Source organism: Pleurodeles waltl, chromosome 5 (assembly GCF_031143425.1).
Source record: "Pleurodeles waltl isolate 20211129_DDA chromosome 5, aPleWal1.hap1.20221129, whole genome shotgun sequence".
NCBI classification, from domain to species: Eukaryota; Metazoa; Chordata; class Amphibia; order Caudata; family Salamandridae; genus Pleurodeles; species Pleurodeles waltl.
The window spans coordinates 693,997,243-694,010,613 of record NC_090444.1 but is presented as its reverse complement, the minus strand read 5'-3'; the positions used below and the strand labels follow the sequence as shown (position 1 = coordinate 694,010,613).

The window sequence follows — 13,371 nt, the reverse complement described above, 5'->3', positions numbered from 1 at the left end:
GATTGATGCTTATAACTCCAGAGACGTCCCCTTGAAATATCTCCCATTCATTAGACTGGAACAAGAAAGCTTTTTCCAGAGTTAGTACTCCAGTGTGCCACTAGGTGGCATTGTGAGACTCAACACCAACCCTGAAGTGTTGAATCGGAGCCCCATATAAGTGCCGCTCCTGCGCACAGACATCAGTTCCTTTCTTTATTTTCCTTGTGAAGCTGATTCGATGCTCCACTTTCAGCATCATTGGGTTTTTAACAAAATACAGAACTATTTCACGGGAAACGTACTGAACCACGACTAGAACATTGATGACTTCTACAACGCAAGCGTAACCACTTTTGCCGGAACGACGACTGCTTTTTCTCTCTGCCTAAACCACACATGTGCTGAATTACACATATGCCGGGTTAAGGCAGAGAAAAAGGTAGAGTTGATTGGGACAGGGTATGGTCAGGAAAGTGGGGTTTGGGGGTAGTTTTTAGGGGTGAAGGGAAGATTAGGGGCTTGGGGCGCTGGTGGGGGGGGGTTGGGGTAGTTTGGTTTCTATGGGTGAGGTGGGGGGATCGGGGTAGTTTGGTTATTAGGGCCATGGTGGTGGAATTGGGGTAGTTTGATCAGGTAAGTGAAGTGGGGTTGGGGCAGGGTTGGGGTAGTTTTTCGGGGTTGTGGGGTGGATTAATGGCTTGTGGTGGGGGCAGGTGGGGCAGCGTAGTTTGGTTTTTAGGGGTGGGGGATCAGGGTAGTTATGTTTTTTAGGGGTGGGGTGGGGGATCAGGGTAGTTTTTAGGGGTGGGGTGGATTAAGAGCTAGAGGCAGGGTGGGAGGGTCAGCGTAGTTTTGGTTATTGGGGGTGGGGGATCGAGGTAGTTTTGTTTTTAGGGCAGGTGGGAAGGTTTTAGGACTCAGGGTGGGTTGGGGTAGTTTTAGTATTAGGGGTTGGGTACTTCTGAGCTTTAGGGCAGGTGGGGGTTGGCATGCTAGATTCACCCATGCCGTTCCCACACATGCCTTTACAACGAAAAATCGTTGTAAAGGCATGTGTGGTAAAGGCATTCGTGGTAACAACACGGTCGTAGTTCCGACCATGTTCAGGTATGCGTGGGTCTCGGTTTAGTTGTTCCATCATACATTCCTATTTCACCAGTGTGCTAGGTAAAAATACCTCACCCAAAACAACAGTTTAAAAAAAATAATGTTGCAAGTACAGGAAATAGATGTCAGTCATAGACCTGCACAATGTGTGTCTTTGGTGTCTGGCTTCTAGCATGGCCCAAAATGGAGTAATAAGTGCGTTCTTATGTACCCCACGGTGATCCTAGACAGGGAGGCAAAGCTATATGTCACCAAACACATGAAGAAGCTGCAGCCTTCACATAGGTCCTGCTGACGCTTCAAGTTACACATTGAGACTCTGTCCCGTTACTGAGGCCTCTCCTGCGACCGGCAAGCTTTGTATTCAAAGTCCTGTGGTAAGTCTAGTGCAAGCACTAGAAAGTGATCCAGCCACTCTGACTACAAATAAGGCATGTGGGCATCACAGTGCCAGTCAGGCGTCTTTGAGGTCTCTGGCCAGGGATCGATTCATCAGCTGGTCCCGAAGTGCCATGAATTTCCTGGGTCATCATCCACCCCCACAGCAGGTGAAGGCCTCAAGGAAGACATGTTGTAAGTTTTTAGTGTGCTTCAAACTCCCTCTGGAATATGTATGAGCCAGTAGGAACCAGTGGGGCATCCAGTTGTGTTACCGCAAGTGGATCACCCCATTCTAGCCCTTGGGGCTGCCTATTGTGTTCGTACCGATGCCAGGGGAGACTTGTACTTCAGCCCTGAGATCCACACTGGTCCTCGCTATTCCGGCTCTGGTGCGGACTAAACTAGTACTAGAGGATTACCAGTGCCAATATCAGTGCCTGACCATGAACTGATGTCTGTATGAATACAACTAATGTCGCCCTATGAAATAACAAAAGCACAACCGGTCGTCATGCAGCCTTACTCTAGCCAAGGGCATTTGCTGTCTCTCTCCTACAGCACATGCTACATTAATCTCTTTGTTCTGACTGTGATCCTATGCCAGAGCAGGGAGCACCCCAAGATAATGGTGATGGGGATGATTTGCGTTTCCCCCCTCAGTATACTGGTGGAGGGTTGTACATTGATTTAGACAATGCCAGTGAGCTTGACACCTTGCCTGAAACAGGGCTTTATTCTCCAATTGGGCCACCAGTTGAAGAAAGTGCCTCATTTGCGGTGGTGGTCTGGAGGAAAGCTTTGGCACTAGAATTGCAGCTGCCATCAGTTGGGACGAAACAAATCTCCTAATTAAGATTGTGCAGCCTGCTCCAGCAGCCTCCAAGGCCTTGCTTTCTTTTAACAATATCCTAACTGATAACTTTGTTGGCCACTTTGGTAACACCTTGTTCTTGTCCGCCTGTGAATAGGCAGGTGGTCAAATGTCAGCCTGTCACCTGGTGACACAGAGTTTCTCACAAGACATCCCTCTCTTTTGAGCCTTATTGTACAAGCCTCAACCAGTAAAGTGAACCCTAACTCATTTTTTACCACTCCTCCACATAGGGAATCCCCAAGGCTTGATGCTTTTGGCAAGTGTATGTTTTCTTTTGCTAATTTAGAAATTTGCTCCATAAGTGCAGTTTGTTAGCTGCGGTGCCATTCAAATGCCCTTTGTGACATGGCCTGTAATATCTTGCCGGATTCTCTGCTGATGTCCCAGCCTCCCTCATGTATGCCCCTTTTGATGGGCCCTGTCTTTTCGGTAAGAAGGAGCAATTTGCATTAGAGCGCTTTAAGGGCAGCAGAGCTTCAGCACTTTCCTTGCAGCTTTTCACTCCACCCACATTAATCCAGAAAGCCTACAAACTATTTCGGCTGGCTGACATATAGCGAAAGAGACAACCTTCCCAATAAAGTGATGCAGCAGACACCCCACTTCTCTCAAGGACATGTATGTGGTTCTGCCTGTCTGTCTGTCAGGCAGGCAGGCAGGATACAGGCAAGCGTTGGCATCAGTTGTCTAGTTCATCTTCCATTGCTACAATGGCCATCAAGCCACTTTAGTTTATTAGTTGCACATATCTATACGGTGGTGGTGAATAGGATTTGATATTTCCACATCACAGTGGTGATCCATCACATCTGACTGAGTCTTACAGGTCGTTCAAAATGGCTAAGTCCTGCCTTTTCTTTCTGCCCTGGTCACAGTTCCTCACACACCTGAGTGAATTTCAAATGATTGCCTGACTTCTCCTTGTTCAAAGATCTGTGCTGGTTGCTCTCCAAAGGTGCTATTGAGAGGGCTCAAGTTACGAAGAAGGATGCGGGCTTCAGGTCTATTCTTCAGTTTCTGCTTCCAGATGCCTTTCTGTTGAAGGACAAAGTCAGAATGCTCACGCTGACCCTGACCCTGTCTGTCCTGGACAAGGGTGACTGGATGTTCTCTTTGCATCTGCAGGATGCATGTTTCATGCACCCATCCTATACTCCCACAGATGTTATATGAGGTTCAAGTTAGTGAAGGAACGTTATCAGTTTGTTGTGCTCTGCCTTTTGCCTCAGCAGCATCCTGCAGATGTTCATGAGAGTGAAGACAGTTGTCACTGCCAGTCCTCGGATGTCTGGAATACCAATATTCCTGTACCTCTGAGTGGCCATTGAAGGTGGGCTCACCACAGTCAGTCGTAGACCTCCTTCAGGTTATGGTGAACCTTTTTTTTATTTTATTTAATCACATTTTTATTGAGTTACACATAAACCTTTATGGCACTCACACCTTTCAAATACTATATTTCAGTAGTAATAAACAAGACCCCCACCTCAACTCACATCTATGTTGCGCAGATAGAAAGCCAGTGAACACAGTTTTCCAGTGGAAAGACCGCCTTAACCCTGTATGCCAACTAATAAAGCATTATGCCCTTTGCCCCTCACCTCTTGGGCTCTGATTTCCTGCATGTTGTGTCAGGGTTCCCCCATCTGTGTCCGTAAGACCTCACAATCCCTCACAAGGGTGACGGCTGCACCCCTTATTTTGTCTTCATTTGCAACACGGTGCCCTCAGCTGTCCCTCACTAATTCAACTCTTGCAGTCTACTGTGATTTGTTGGGCTCTCAATGTTCTTCCAATTACGGGTTCTGTCATTTAGCTAATGCCAAAGCTCGATTGATGAATCATGTGATAACTTTTTTTCACCTATGGGCAAGCAAACAAACCCAAAATGTATTTTTATGGGGAACGGGGCGTGTTTCACTCAGTTACAGTTTATAGCATGTTCACCTACTTCTCCCAGTACACTCTGTCTAAGGCAATCCCATATTATGTGGTAAAACTCCACATTCTGGTGCAAGCACCTAGGGTACGAGGCCTGGGCCTCAGGATATATTTTGTTAATTCTTTTGAGTGTCAAGTAGGCCATGTGTAAGTGCATCATGAAGAATCCTGCCTTCCTGAAAATTGTAGGTGTAGTTTGTAATATCTTAGCTCATTCCTTCCCTGTGTTCTCTTGTTGTATGTCAGATGCCTATGCATCTCTAAGCTCACCAATCTTGCAGTGTGCTTGGGAAAGTAGCCGTTTATACTTTGTTATAACATTAGTTACCAAACCAGTGGGCGTGATAACCAAAGCTGTGCTACGGAGATTCATCCATGTCCTATCCCCACCTTGCTTGTACTGCCTTTTGTATAACTTTATATATCATGAAATTGCCTCCAGGAACCCTGTACTCCTCCAGGATGTAATTGAACCTCTACAGTAATCCTCCTTGATACATGTCGCTCATTGCTTCCACTCTACAGGCCATCCATTGTTCCAGCCATAGCTGCTGGTCTAGACTCAAGTGGAGGAAGAGGCGCTGGTTAGGAGTTCTTATCCATTGGCCTTCTTGTGTGTTCTCGTAAGTGCTCTGTGCCAGCTATAATGGAGTACCCGGGGTTGCATCAGTGTGTTCCATATCTTCAGGGTTCATTATACTAGTGAGAGATGGAACACCTGGCCTCTCCTCCCCGCCCCCATTTAGCAGCAAGATTTAACCATCTGGTAACCCACTGGAGCTGTGCGCCAGATAATAGTTAGAAATCGGGGGGGGTGCAGCTTCCCCTTCTGCCCAATGAAAGCTGATGGCATCCGGCCATAATTATGTCCATTTCTAGAAATATATTTTTGCTGATTTTCACAGTGAGGCTGGAGAACCAATAGAGCAACCTGGGCAAGGCCACCACCTTCACTAGGGCAATCCTCCCTGGCACAGTCAGGGGGAGTGTTTCCAAACGTTCACACAGCTTCTTATATTGGCAACAGCCACCCTTATATCCCCCTCTGCGAAGTTTTTCTCTGTCTTGTAAATTTGGATCTCAAGGTATTTAGTAGCATTTTTTTCCCACTGCAGGTTGCTCCGCCTCTTGTCACAAGTCCACTTGGAGTACTCATGCATTTACAGGGTAGTCTATGGATTTCTGCCAATTTATCCTCAAAGCGAAGACTTTACCAAAGTTTCTCTGCGTTCTTATTGCTCCCTTTAAGCCCATTCAACCATCTCATATGAAAAGCAGAGTTTCATCTGCTTAGAGGGATATGAAATGACTTTGTCCTTGATGGCAAACCTATTGACATTGTTTGGGATCACTATTAATGATCAGAAGTTCCACCTGACTCCCTCACAGAGGCTTCCATTGATTGGGATAGTCCTGGACAGAGTGGCGTTCAGGGCTTTACCTCCTCTGTAACAAGTCCAGGACATTTGGGTTACTATCCTGATGTTTGAGGCTTGATCGTGGATCACAGTGATGGCAACTCTGAGTCTTCTTCTTGACCTCTTAGCTTCCTGCATCCTCCAGTCTGGCCGATGCCAAGCAGGTCTCAGAGGAAACTTCTTGAGATTTGCAGTGGTGGCTCCTAAAATGCAATTTCATTCAGTGGTAGACCCCCCTTTCCCTTCTCAGCCCTGAGGTGATGGTGATGATGGACTCGTACTGCTGGAATGGGGAGTCTACCTAGGGGAGGTGAAGATCAGGGGACCCTGGTCTGTGGCAGAGGACCAGCTCTGCATCAGTCTGTTGGAATTCAGGCCAGCCTTGCCTTGATGCTGTCCAGTAAGCGTAGGCTACAGCAGGTTCTCAAAGACAACTCCACCGTCATTGTGTATAGCAACAAGCATGGCAGAATAGGATTCTCGGTCCTGTGTCAGAAGGATTCACACCTCTGGGTGTGTCATTTTCCTGTTTGCAAACCCCCTAGCAGGGTCCCTCAATGCCAAGGTGGACAAACTCAGCACGCAGTGTCTAGCAGATCACAAGTGGCGTCTACATCCAGAGGTGGCAGAGCTCGTCTTCCAACAGTAGGAAGAGCCCTGCGTAGTTATTTTCACCACCATTGAATGCACAATGTTGAAAGTTTTGCATGTTGGAGTTTCCCCAGCAACACTTGTTAGGAGATGCATTGCAGCTGGAAAGGTACACGGGACTCGTGTGCATCTTCTCACCTCTAGTGCCCAGAGTTCTGAAAAACATGAGGTCATTTTAGTGGCTCTGGATTGGGTCAGGAAAGCTTGGTACCCAGACTTTCAGTGCATGAACATCTGACCTCTGATCAGGCTGCCACATTACAAGTGCCTCTTGTCTCCTCAACAGGGCAGGGTCCTCCACCTGAGTTTGCACAATCTAATTCTACAATCGTAGATATTGAGCATGACAACTGACTGCATTTGATCTGCCGCCTGAAGTGGTGGATGTCATCCTTGTTGCAGGTGCCCTTCCTCAAAATCCATTTATGCTGGTTGCTGAGGCATTTGCAGTATTTGTCCCTTACATTTAAAGCTTCTAAAAGTAATTATTTTCATTTTTTTCTTTAGTCCAACAAGGCCTTGCAGTGGGCATTATTAAAAACCATTTGTCAGCCGTTTCAAACTTTGTATGTTTGCCAGTCCAGCTATCTTTTTTCAAATCACTTATTGTGATGAAATGTATTCAAAGGTTTGGTGCGTTTTTCTTACAAACCTTTGGTGATGTCTCACGGGAACCTTAACTTGATCTTGATGTTTCTCATGGTTATGCTCTGTAAGCTGGTGCATTGCTGCTAATTGCATCTCCTGATCTTAAAGTCCATCTTCCTCATTACATCAGCTTGTCACATGAGTGAACTTCAGGCACTTATATTGCAGCTGCCCTATCCACCCTTTTCCCCAGACAAGGTGGTTTTGAGGACTCAGGCAGCATTCTTACCAAAAGCTGTGACTTCCTTTCACGTAGAGCATTCTTCCAGTGTTTTTTTGCTCCCCCTCAGCCTTCAAATTAAGAGGACCGGCTCCATCAACAGGACCCTAAATTGGCTTTAATCTTTTACATTGATCGTACCTAGGACAGTAAAGCTGACATTTAGCTTTTTTTGGATCTCTCTGGAGCAAAGAAAGGGATAGCTGTACAGAAGGTACAAAAAGGGGACTTGGTTGGGGTGGATAGTCCTCTGCATTAAGATCTGCTACCCTCTGGACCACAGCCTTCTCAAGGCCTGACAAGAAGTGTGGCTCAATGGTTAGAGCGGCAGACCCTGAAGCAGAGATCTGGCTCAAGACCAGGGTTCAAGTCCCGCTTCGGGAGGTCTTGGGCTCAATTCCCCTTGACCAGATAATTCTCGCCTCGGTGCCTAATCTAATTCATGGGTCCCACTCTGCAACTCTGGGCAATAGCTTGCTTAATCTCCACAACGGCCCCAACAGCGCTTGGATGTCTGGCTTCACCCTGGGGGTGCTCAGGAGTGGGCGCCTCACAGGGAAAAGCCAGGAGGGGTTCCATAGCGGTATGAGTACAGCGCCTTGAGACCCTAACGGGTGAGTAGTGCGCTATACAAGTTCTAATTTTACATTTACAACCCATTCCAGCAGGGCATAAGGTTCCTATCACCACATTGTGATGCGGAGAGCCTGACCTTGACATCTTCAGGACTAATTAGGCATCCATGCATAAATTCAAAAAACCCTACTGCTTTGACAGCCAGGTCACTTGGGAAGGGCTTTTTGCTGGTTCAGCCCTGCAAGACTTTTTGACCCGAGCCCACTCCACCTACCTCACCTCCCTCCCCAACCCAGGAGTCTGTGGTTAGCATTAGCAATCAGAAGAACTTACCATTGGTAAAGCTCTTTCTTGTGGATACAATATCTACCTGCAGATTCCTCCGCGCCTCTCACCTCCCCGGTCTGGTATGTGACCCCTTTTTAACATCTAATAATGTCCCAGCACACATTATCCAACAATTGTGTGGACTCTCGATTGGTGGTGAAGAAAGAGAAAAGACAAGAAACTGACAGCAGGGAGCAGGCATGACTCTTCTGTGTAGCTCCACTCCATCGCTTTTTGTGAAATGTGGAGCCAGAGAAGAGCTGCACAATGCCACCTAGCAGCACATGAAACCAATGCTGTGGGAAAAGTTTTCTGGATCCGGTCCGCTGCCAGGAAGTATTGTAAGAAGAAGAAGAATCTGTAAATTGAGCATGTTGTGTGAATTGCAATAGTGTAGGTGACTTGGTTAGCTGTTCTGAAATTCTGTTGACATCTTGCATGGTTTTACACTTTGAGCAACATAAGTCGGAGGGATTCCACATGCAGTGCTATTCTGTCTTCAGTGATAATGTAAAATGTTTGTGATCTCTTTGTATCTTCCGAAAAGCCTTAAAATGTGATTTGTAATCTCTGCAAATGCAATCTTTTTTCCATGTATTGGGAAACTAACGGTTTACCTTTAATTGCCCTTGTTGTCTTAACATGTTCAGAAGAATGAATTTCATGGACACTTTACGATGTTTTTCTCAAAAGCTTCTGTTAAATTTTTGAGCCACATGCCAAACTGTCATGACATGAAGATTTCTTCTTTTTCTTTTTTCATGTTATTCAGTGGGATATTCGAAGCGGGGAGATTGTGCAGGAATATGATCGGCACCTGGGAGCTGTCAACACCATCACTTTTGTGGATGAAAACAGGCGCTTTGTGAGTACATCTGATGACAAGAGTCTGCGAGTCTGGGAATGGTAAGGTTTACCTCTTAAGTAGAGATTGCAATTTGATATAGCCACATTGGTTCAGAAGTTTATAACTACGTGAAGTCATTGTACTTACTATCTTATACCTGATTTTGGATAAATATTTGTTTGAATCTGGTACTTTGCAGAAACCTTTTAGAGTTGTGATTTGTAAGCCAACATAATAATAATAATAATAATGATAGTAATAACTAATATAGTTACATATTTTGCTTCATTCCTTGTTTGATGCTTTCTGCGTACTGTAGATAACCATGTAGATAGGCAATATTAATATTTTGCAATTTCATGGTTCTCATTAGTTAATTTCTGATTCCCGATTGTTAAACATTCAAATGTGAGTGTCCAGTTTTCTGTTTAATTTAATTGGGGTCTGAGAGCGAACCAGCCACTGAGTATTTTACATATAAGCCTACGTGCGTTTGCCTATGATTAAACATGTAGTCACTGTAACTCCATTGGAAGCCATGTTCTCCAGGTTTAGCTCTTGACCCAAGGGTAGGTCGCTCCCCCTGCCACTGCAGCTCCACCAGCCCAGGCTCCTGAGACCTCCTAGGAAGCCCAGCGAATTCACAGTAAGTACCCCCCCCCCCCCCCCACTGCCCAGCCCCTCGCCCTGCCCCGCGCTACTCACCTCCTCTCCTGCTTCTTTTCTTCATCTCTGTTCTTCCTCTGTGCTCTTCTTCTGTATTCTTCATCTGTACTCTTCTTGCTTTCCTGCTCCCCGTCTTCTGTCTTCATCTGTGTTTTTCTTCTGTGTGCTTCTTTCTCTCTCCTTTGCACCGCGACCTGCGTGTGCTTTCTTCTTCTGTGTCCCTCTTCTTGGCTCTTCACTCTGCTGCTCGTCGCTCCTCTTCTTCTTTACCTTCTTCTGTGTTCTTCTCTCTTCTGCTCTTCCGCTCCTCTTCTTCTTTTACCTTCTGCTTGGTTCTTCCCGCGTCTGCCCTCCTGCTCCTGTCTCGTCTCCCTGACCTCCCTCACTCGCCACCCCCTCTGTAACGCCCCCATCTACCTATCGCTCTATCTACCTATCGCTCTATCTACCTATCTCTCTATCTTTCCCCCTCACTCACCACCTCCTCTGTAACCCCCCTATCTTCCTATCCTTTCACTCTATCTCTCACCCTCACCCTAATCTATCTTCTACCTCTCACCCTCACCCACCTCCACCTCTATAACCCCCCTCCACCTCTATAACCCCCCCTCCCCTATCTTCCTAACTTTCCTCCTAACTTTCCTCCTAAACTCCTTGCCACCCTTAACCCCCCCTCCCCCATCTTTTCTCCCCTCTACCTGTCCCCCCTCCCTCCGCTTTCCCGCCGCCACCTCCTGCAGGCCCCAGCCCCCCCAGCTCCCATTCTTCGCCCCACTCCCGTCCCATGCCCCCAGCTGACCCCCTCCCCCCCTCCTCCCTCTTATGGCGGCCGCTGCGCGACAGACTTAGCGACCCTTGACCCAAGGGTAGGTCGCTCCCCCTGCCGCTGCAGCTCCACCAGCCCAGGCTCCTGAGACCTCCTAGCAAGCCCAGCGAATTCACAGTAAGTACCCCCCCCCACCGCCCAGCCCCTCGCCCTGCCCCGCGCTACTCACCTCCTCTCCTGCTTCTTTTCTTCATCTCTGTTCTTCCTCTGTGCTCTTCTTCTGTATTCTTCATCTGTACTCTTCTTGCTTTCCTGCTCTCTGTCTTCATCTGTGTTTTTCTTCTGTGTGCTTCTTTCTCTCTCCTTTGCACCGCGACCTGCGTGTGCTTTCTTCTTCTGTGTCCCTCTTCTTGGCTCTTCACTCTGCTGCTCGTCGCTCCTCTTCTTCTTTACCTTCTTCTGTGTTCTTCTCTCTTCTGCTCTTCCGCTCCTCTTCTTCTTTTACCTTCTGCTTGGTTCTTCCCGCGTCTGCCCTCCTGCTCCTGTCTCGTCTCCCTGACCTCCCTCACTCGCCACCCCCTCTGTAACGCCCCCATCTACCTATCGCTCTATCTACCTATCGCTCTATCTACCTATCTCTCTATCTTTCCCCCTCACTCACCACCTCCTCTGTAACCCCCCTATCTTCCTATCCTTTCACTCTATCTCTCACCCTAATCTATCTTCTACCTCTCACCCTCACCCACCTCCACCTCTATAACCCCCCTCCACCTCTATAACCCCCCTCCCCTATCTTCCTAACTTTCCTCCTAACTTTCCTCCTAAACTCCTTGCCACCCTTAACCCCCCCCCTCCCCCATCTTTTCTCCCCTCTACCTGTCCCCCCTCCCTCCGCTACCTCCTGCAGGCCCCAGCCCCCCCAGCTCCCATTCTTCGCCCCACTCCCGTCCCATGCCCCCAGCTGACCCCCTCCCCCCCTCCTCCCTCTTATGGCGGCCGCTGCGCGACAGACTTAGCGACCCTTGACCCAAGGGTAGGTCGCTCCCCCTGCCGCTGCAGCTCCACCAGCCCAGGCTCCTGAGACCTCCTAGCAAGCCCAGCGAATTCACAGTAAGTACCCCCCCCCACCGCCCAGCCCCTCGCCCTGCCCCGCGCTACTCACCTCCTCTCCTGCTTCTTTTCTTCATCTCTGTTCTTCCTCTGTGCTCTTCTTCTGTATTCTTCATCTGTACTCTTCTTGCTTTCCTGCTCTCTGTCTTCATCTGTGTTTTTCTTCTGTGTGCTTCTTTCTCTCTCCTTTGCACCGCGACCTGCGTGTGCTTTCTTCTTCTGTGTCCCTCTTCTTGGCTCTTCACTCTGCTGCTCGTCGCTCCTCTTCTTCTTTACCTTCTTCTGTGTTCTTCTCTCTTCTGCTCTTCCGCTCCTCTTCTTCTTTTACCTTCTGCTTGGTTCTTCCCGCGTCTGCCCTCCTGCTCCTGTCTCGTCTCCCTGACCTCCCTCACTCGCCACCCCCTCTGTAACGCCCCCATCTACCTATCGCTCTATCTACCTATCGCTCTATCTACCTATCTCTCTATCTTTCCCCCTCACTCACCACCTCCTCTGTAACCCCCCTATCTTCCTATCCTTTCACTCTATCTCTCACCCTAATCTATCTTCTACCTCTCACCCTCACCCACCTCCACCTCTATAACCCCCCTCCACCTCTATAACCCCCCTCCCCTATCTTCCTAACTTTCCTCCTAACTTTCCTCCTAAACTCCTTGCCACCCTTAACCCCCCCCTCCCCCATCTTTTCTCCCCTCTACCTGTCCCCCCTCCCTCCGCTACCTCCTGCAGGCCCCAGCCCCCCCAGCTCCCATTCTTCGCCCCACTCCCGTCCCATGCCCCCAGCTGACCCCCTCCCCCCCTCCTCCCTCTTATGGCGGCCGCTGCGCGACAGACTTAGCGACCCTTGACCCAAGGGTAGGTCGCTCCCCCTGCCGCTGCAGCTCCACCAGCCCAGGCTCCTGAGACCTCCTAGCAAGCCCAGCGAATTCACAGTAAGTACCCCCCCCCCACCGCCCAGCCCCTCGCCCTGCCCCGCGCTACTCACCTCCTCTCCTGCTTCTTTTCTTCATCTCTGTTCTTCCTCTGTGCTCTTCTACTGTATTCTTCATCTGTACTCTTCTTGCTTTCCTGCTCCCCGTCTTCTGTCTTCATCTGTGTTCTTCTTCTGTGTGCTTCTTTCTCTCTCCTTTGCACCGCGACCTGCGTGTGCTTTCTTCTTCTGTGTCCCTCTTCTTGGCTCTTCACTCGGCTGCTCGTCGCTCCTCTTCTTCTTTACCTTCTTCTGTGTTCTTCTCTCTTCTGCTCTTCCGCTCCTCTTCTTCTTTACCTTCTTCTGTGTTCTTCTGATCTTCGGCTCCTCTTCTTCTTTACCTTCTTCTGTGTTCTGTCTTCTGATCTTCCGCTCCTCTTCTTCTTTACCTTCTTCTGTGATCTTCTGTCTTCTGCTCTTCCCTCTTCTGCTCCTCCTCTTCTTTTACCTTCTGCTTGGTTCTTCCCGCGTCTGCCCTCCTGCTCCTGTCTCGTCTCCCTGACCTCCCTAACTCGCCACCCCCTCTGTAACGCCCCCATCTACCTATCGCTCTATCTACCTATCTCTCTATCTTTCCCCCTCACTCGCCACCTCCTCTGTAACCCCCCCTATCTTCCTATCCTTTCACTCTATCTCTCACCCACACCCTAATCTATCTTCTACCTCTCACCCTCACCCACCTCCACCTCTATAACCCCCCTCCCCCATCTTTTCTCCCCTCTACCTGTCCCCCCTCCCTCCGCTTTCCCGCCGCCACCTCCTGCACTCCCCTGCCCCACCAGCTCCCATTCGTCGCCCCACTCCCGTCCCCCGCCCCCAGCTGACCCCTCCCCCCCTCCGCGCCGCTGGGTCGCCAAAGGCGCACCAAAGGCAAGCCCGTCTGCGCC

General features: G+C 48.9%; 1 protein-coding gene across 1 annotated transcript in view; it reads left to right on the top strand.

The window, feature by feature from the left end:
• The window catches only part of CDC40 (cell division cycle 40), a 324,684-nt gene that overhangs the window by 244,784 nt on the left and 66,529 nt on the right, over positions 1–13,371 (top strand). The window contains exon 12 of the mRNA XM_069234621.1: positions 8,898–9,031. Within this exon, the coding sequence (XP_069090722.1) occupies positions 8,898–9,031 (134 nt within the window). The remainder of the gene's footprint in view (positions 1–8,897; positions 9,032–13,371) is intronic.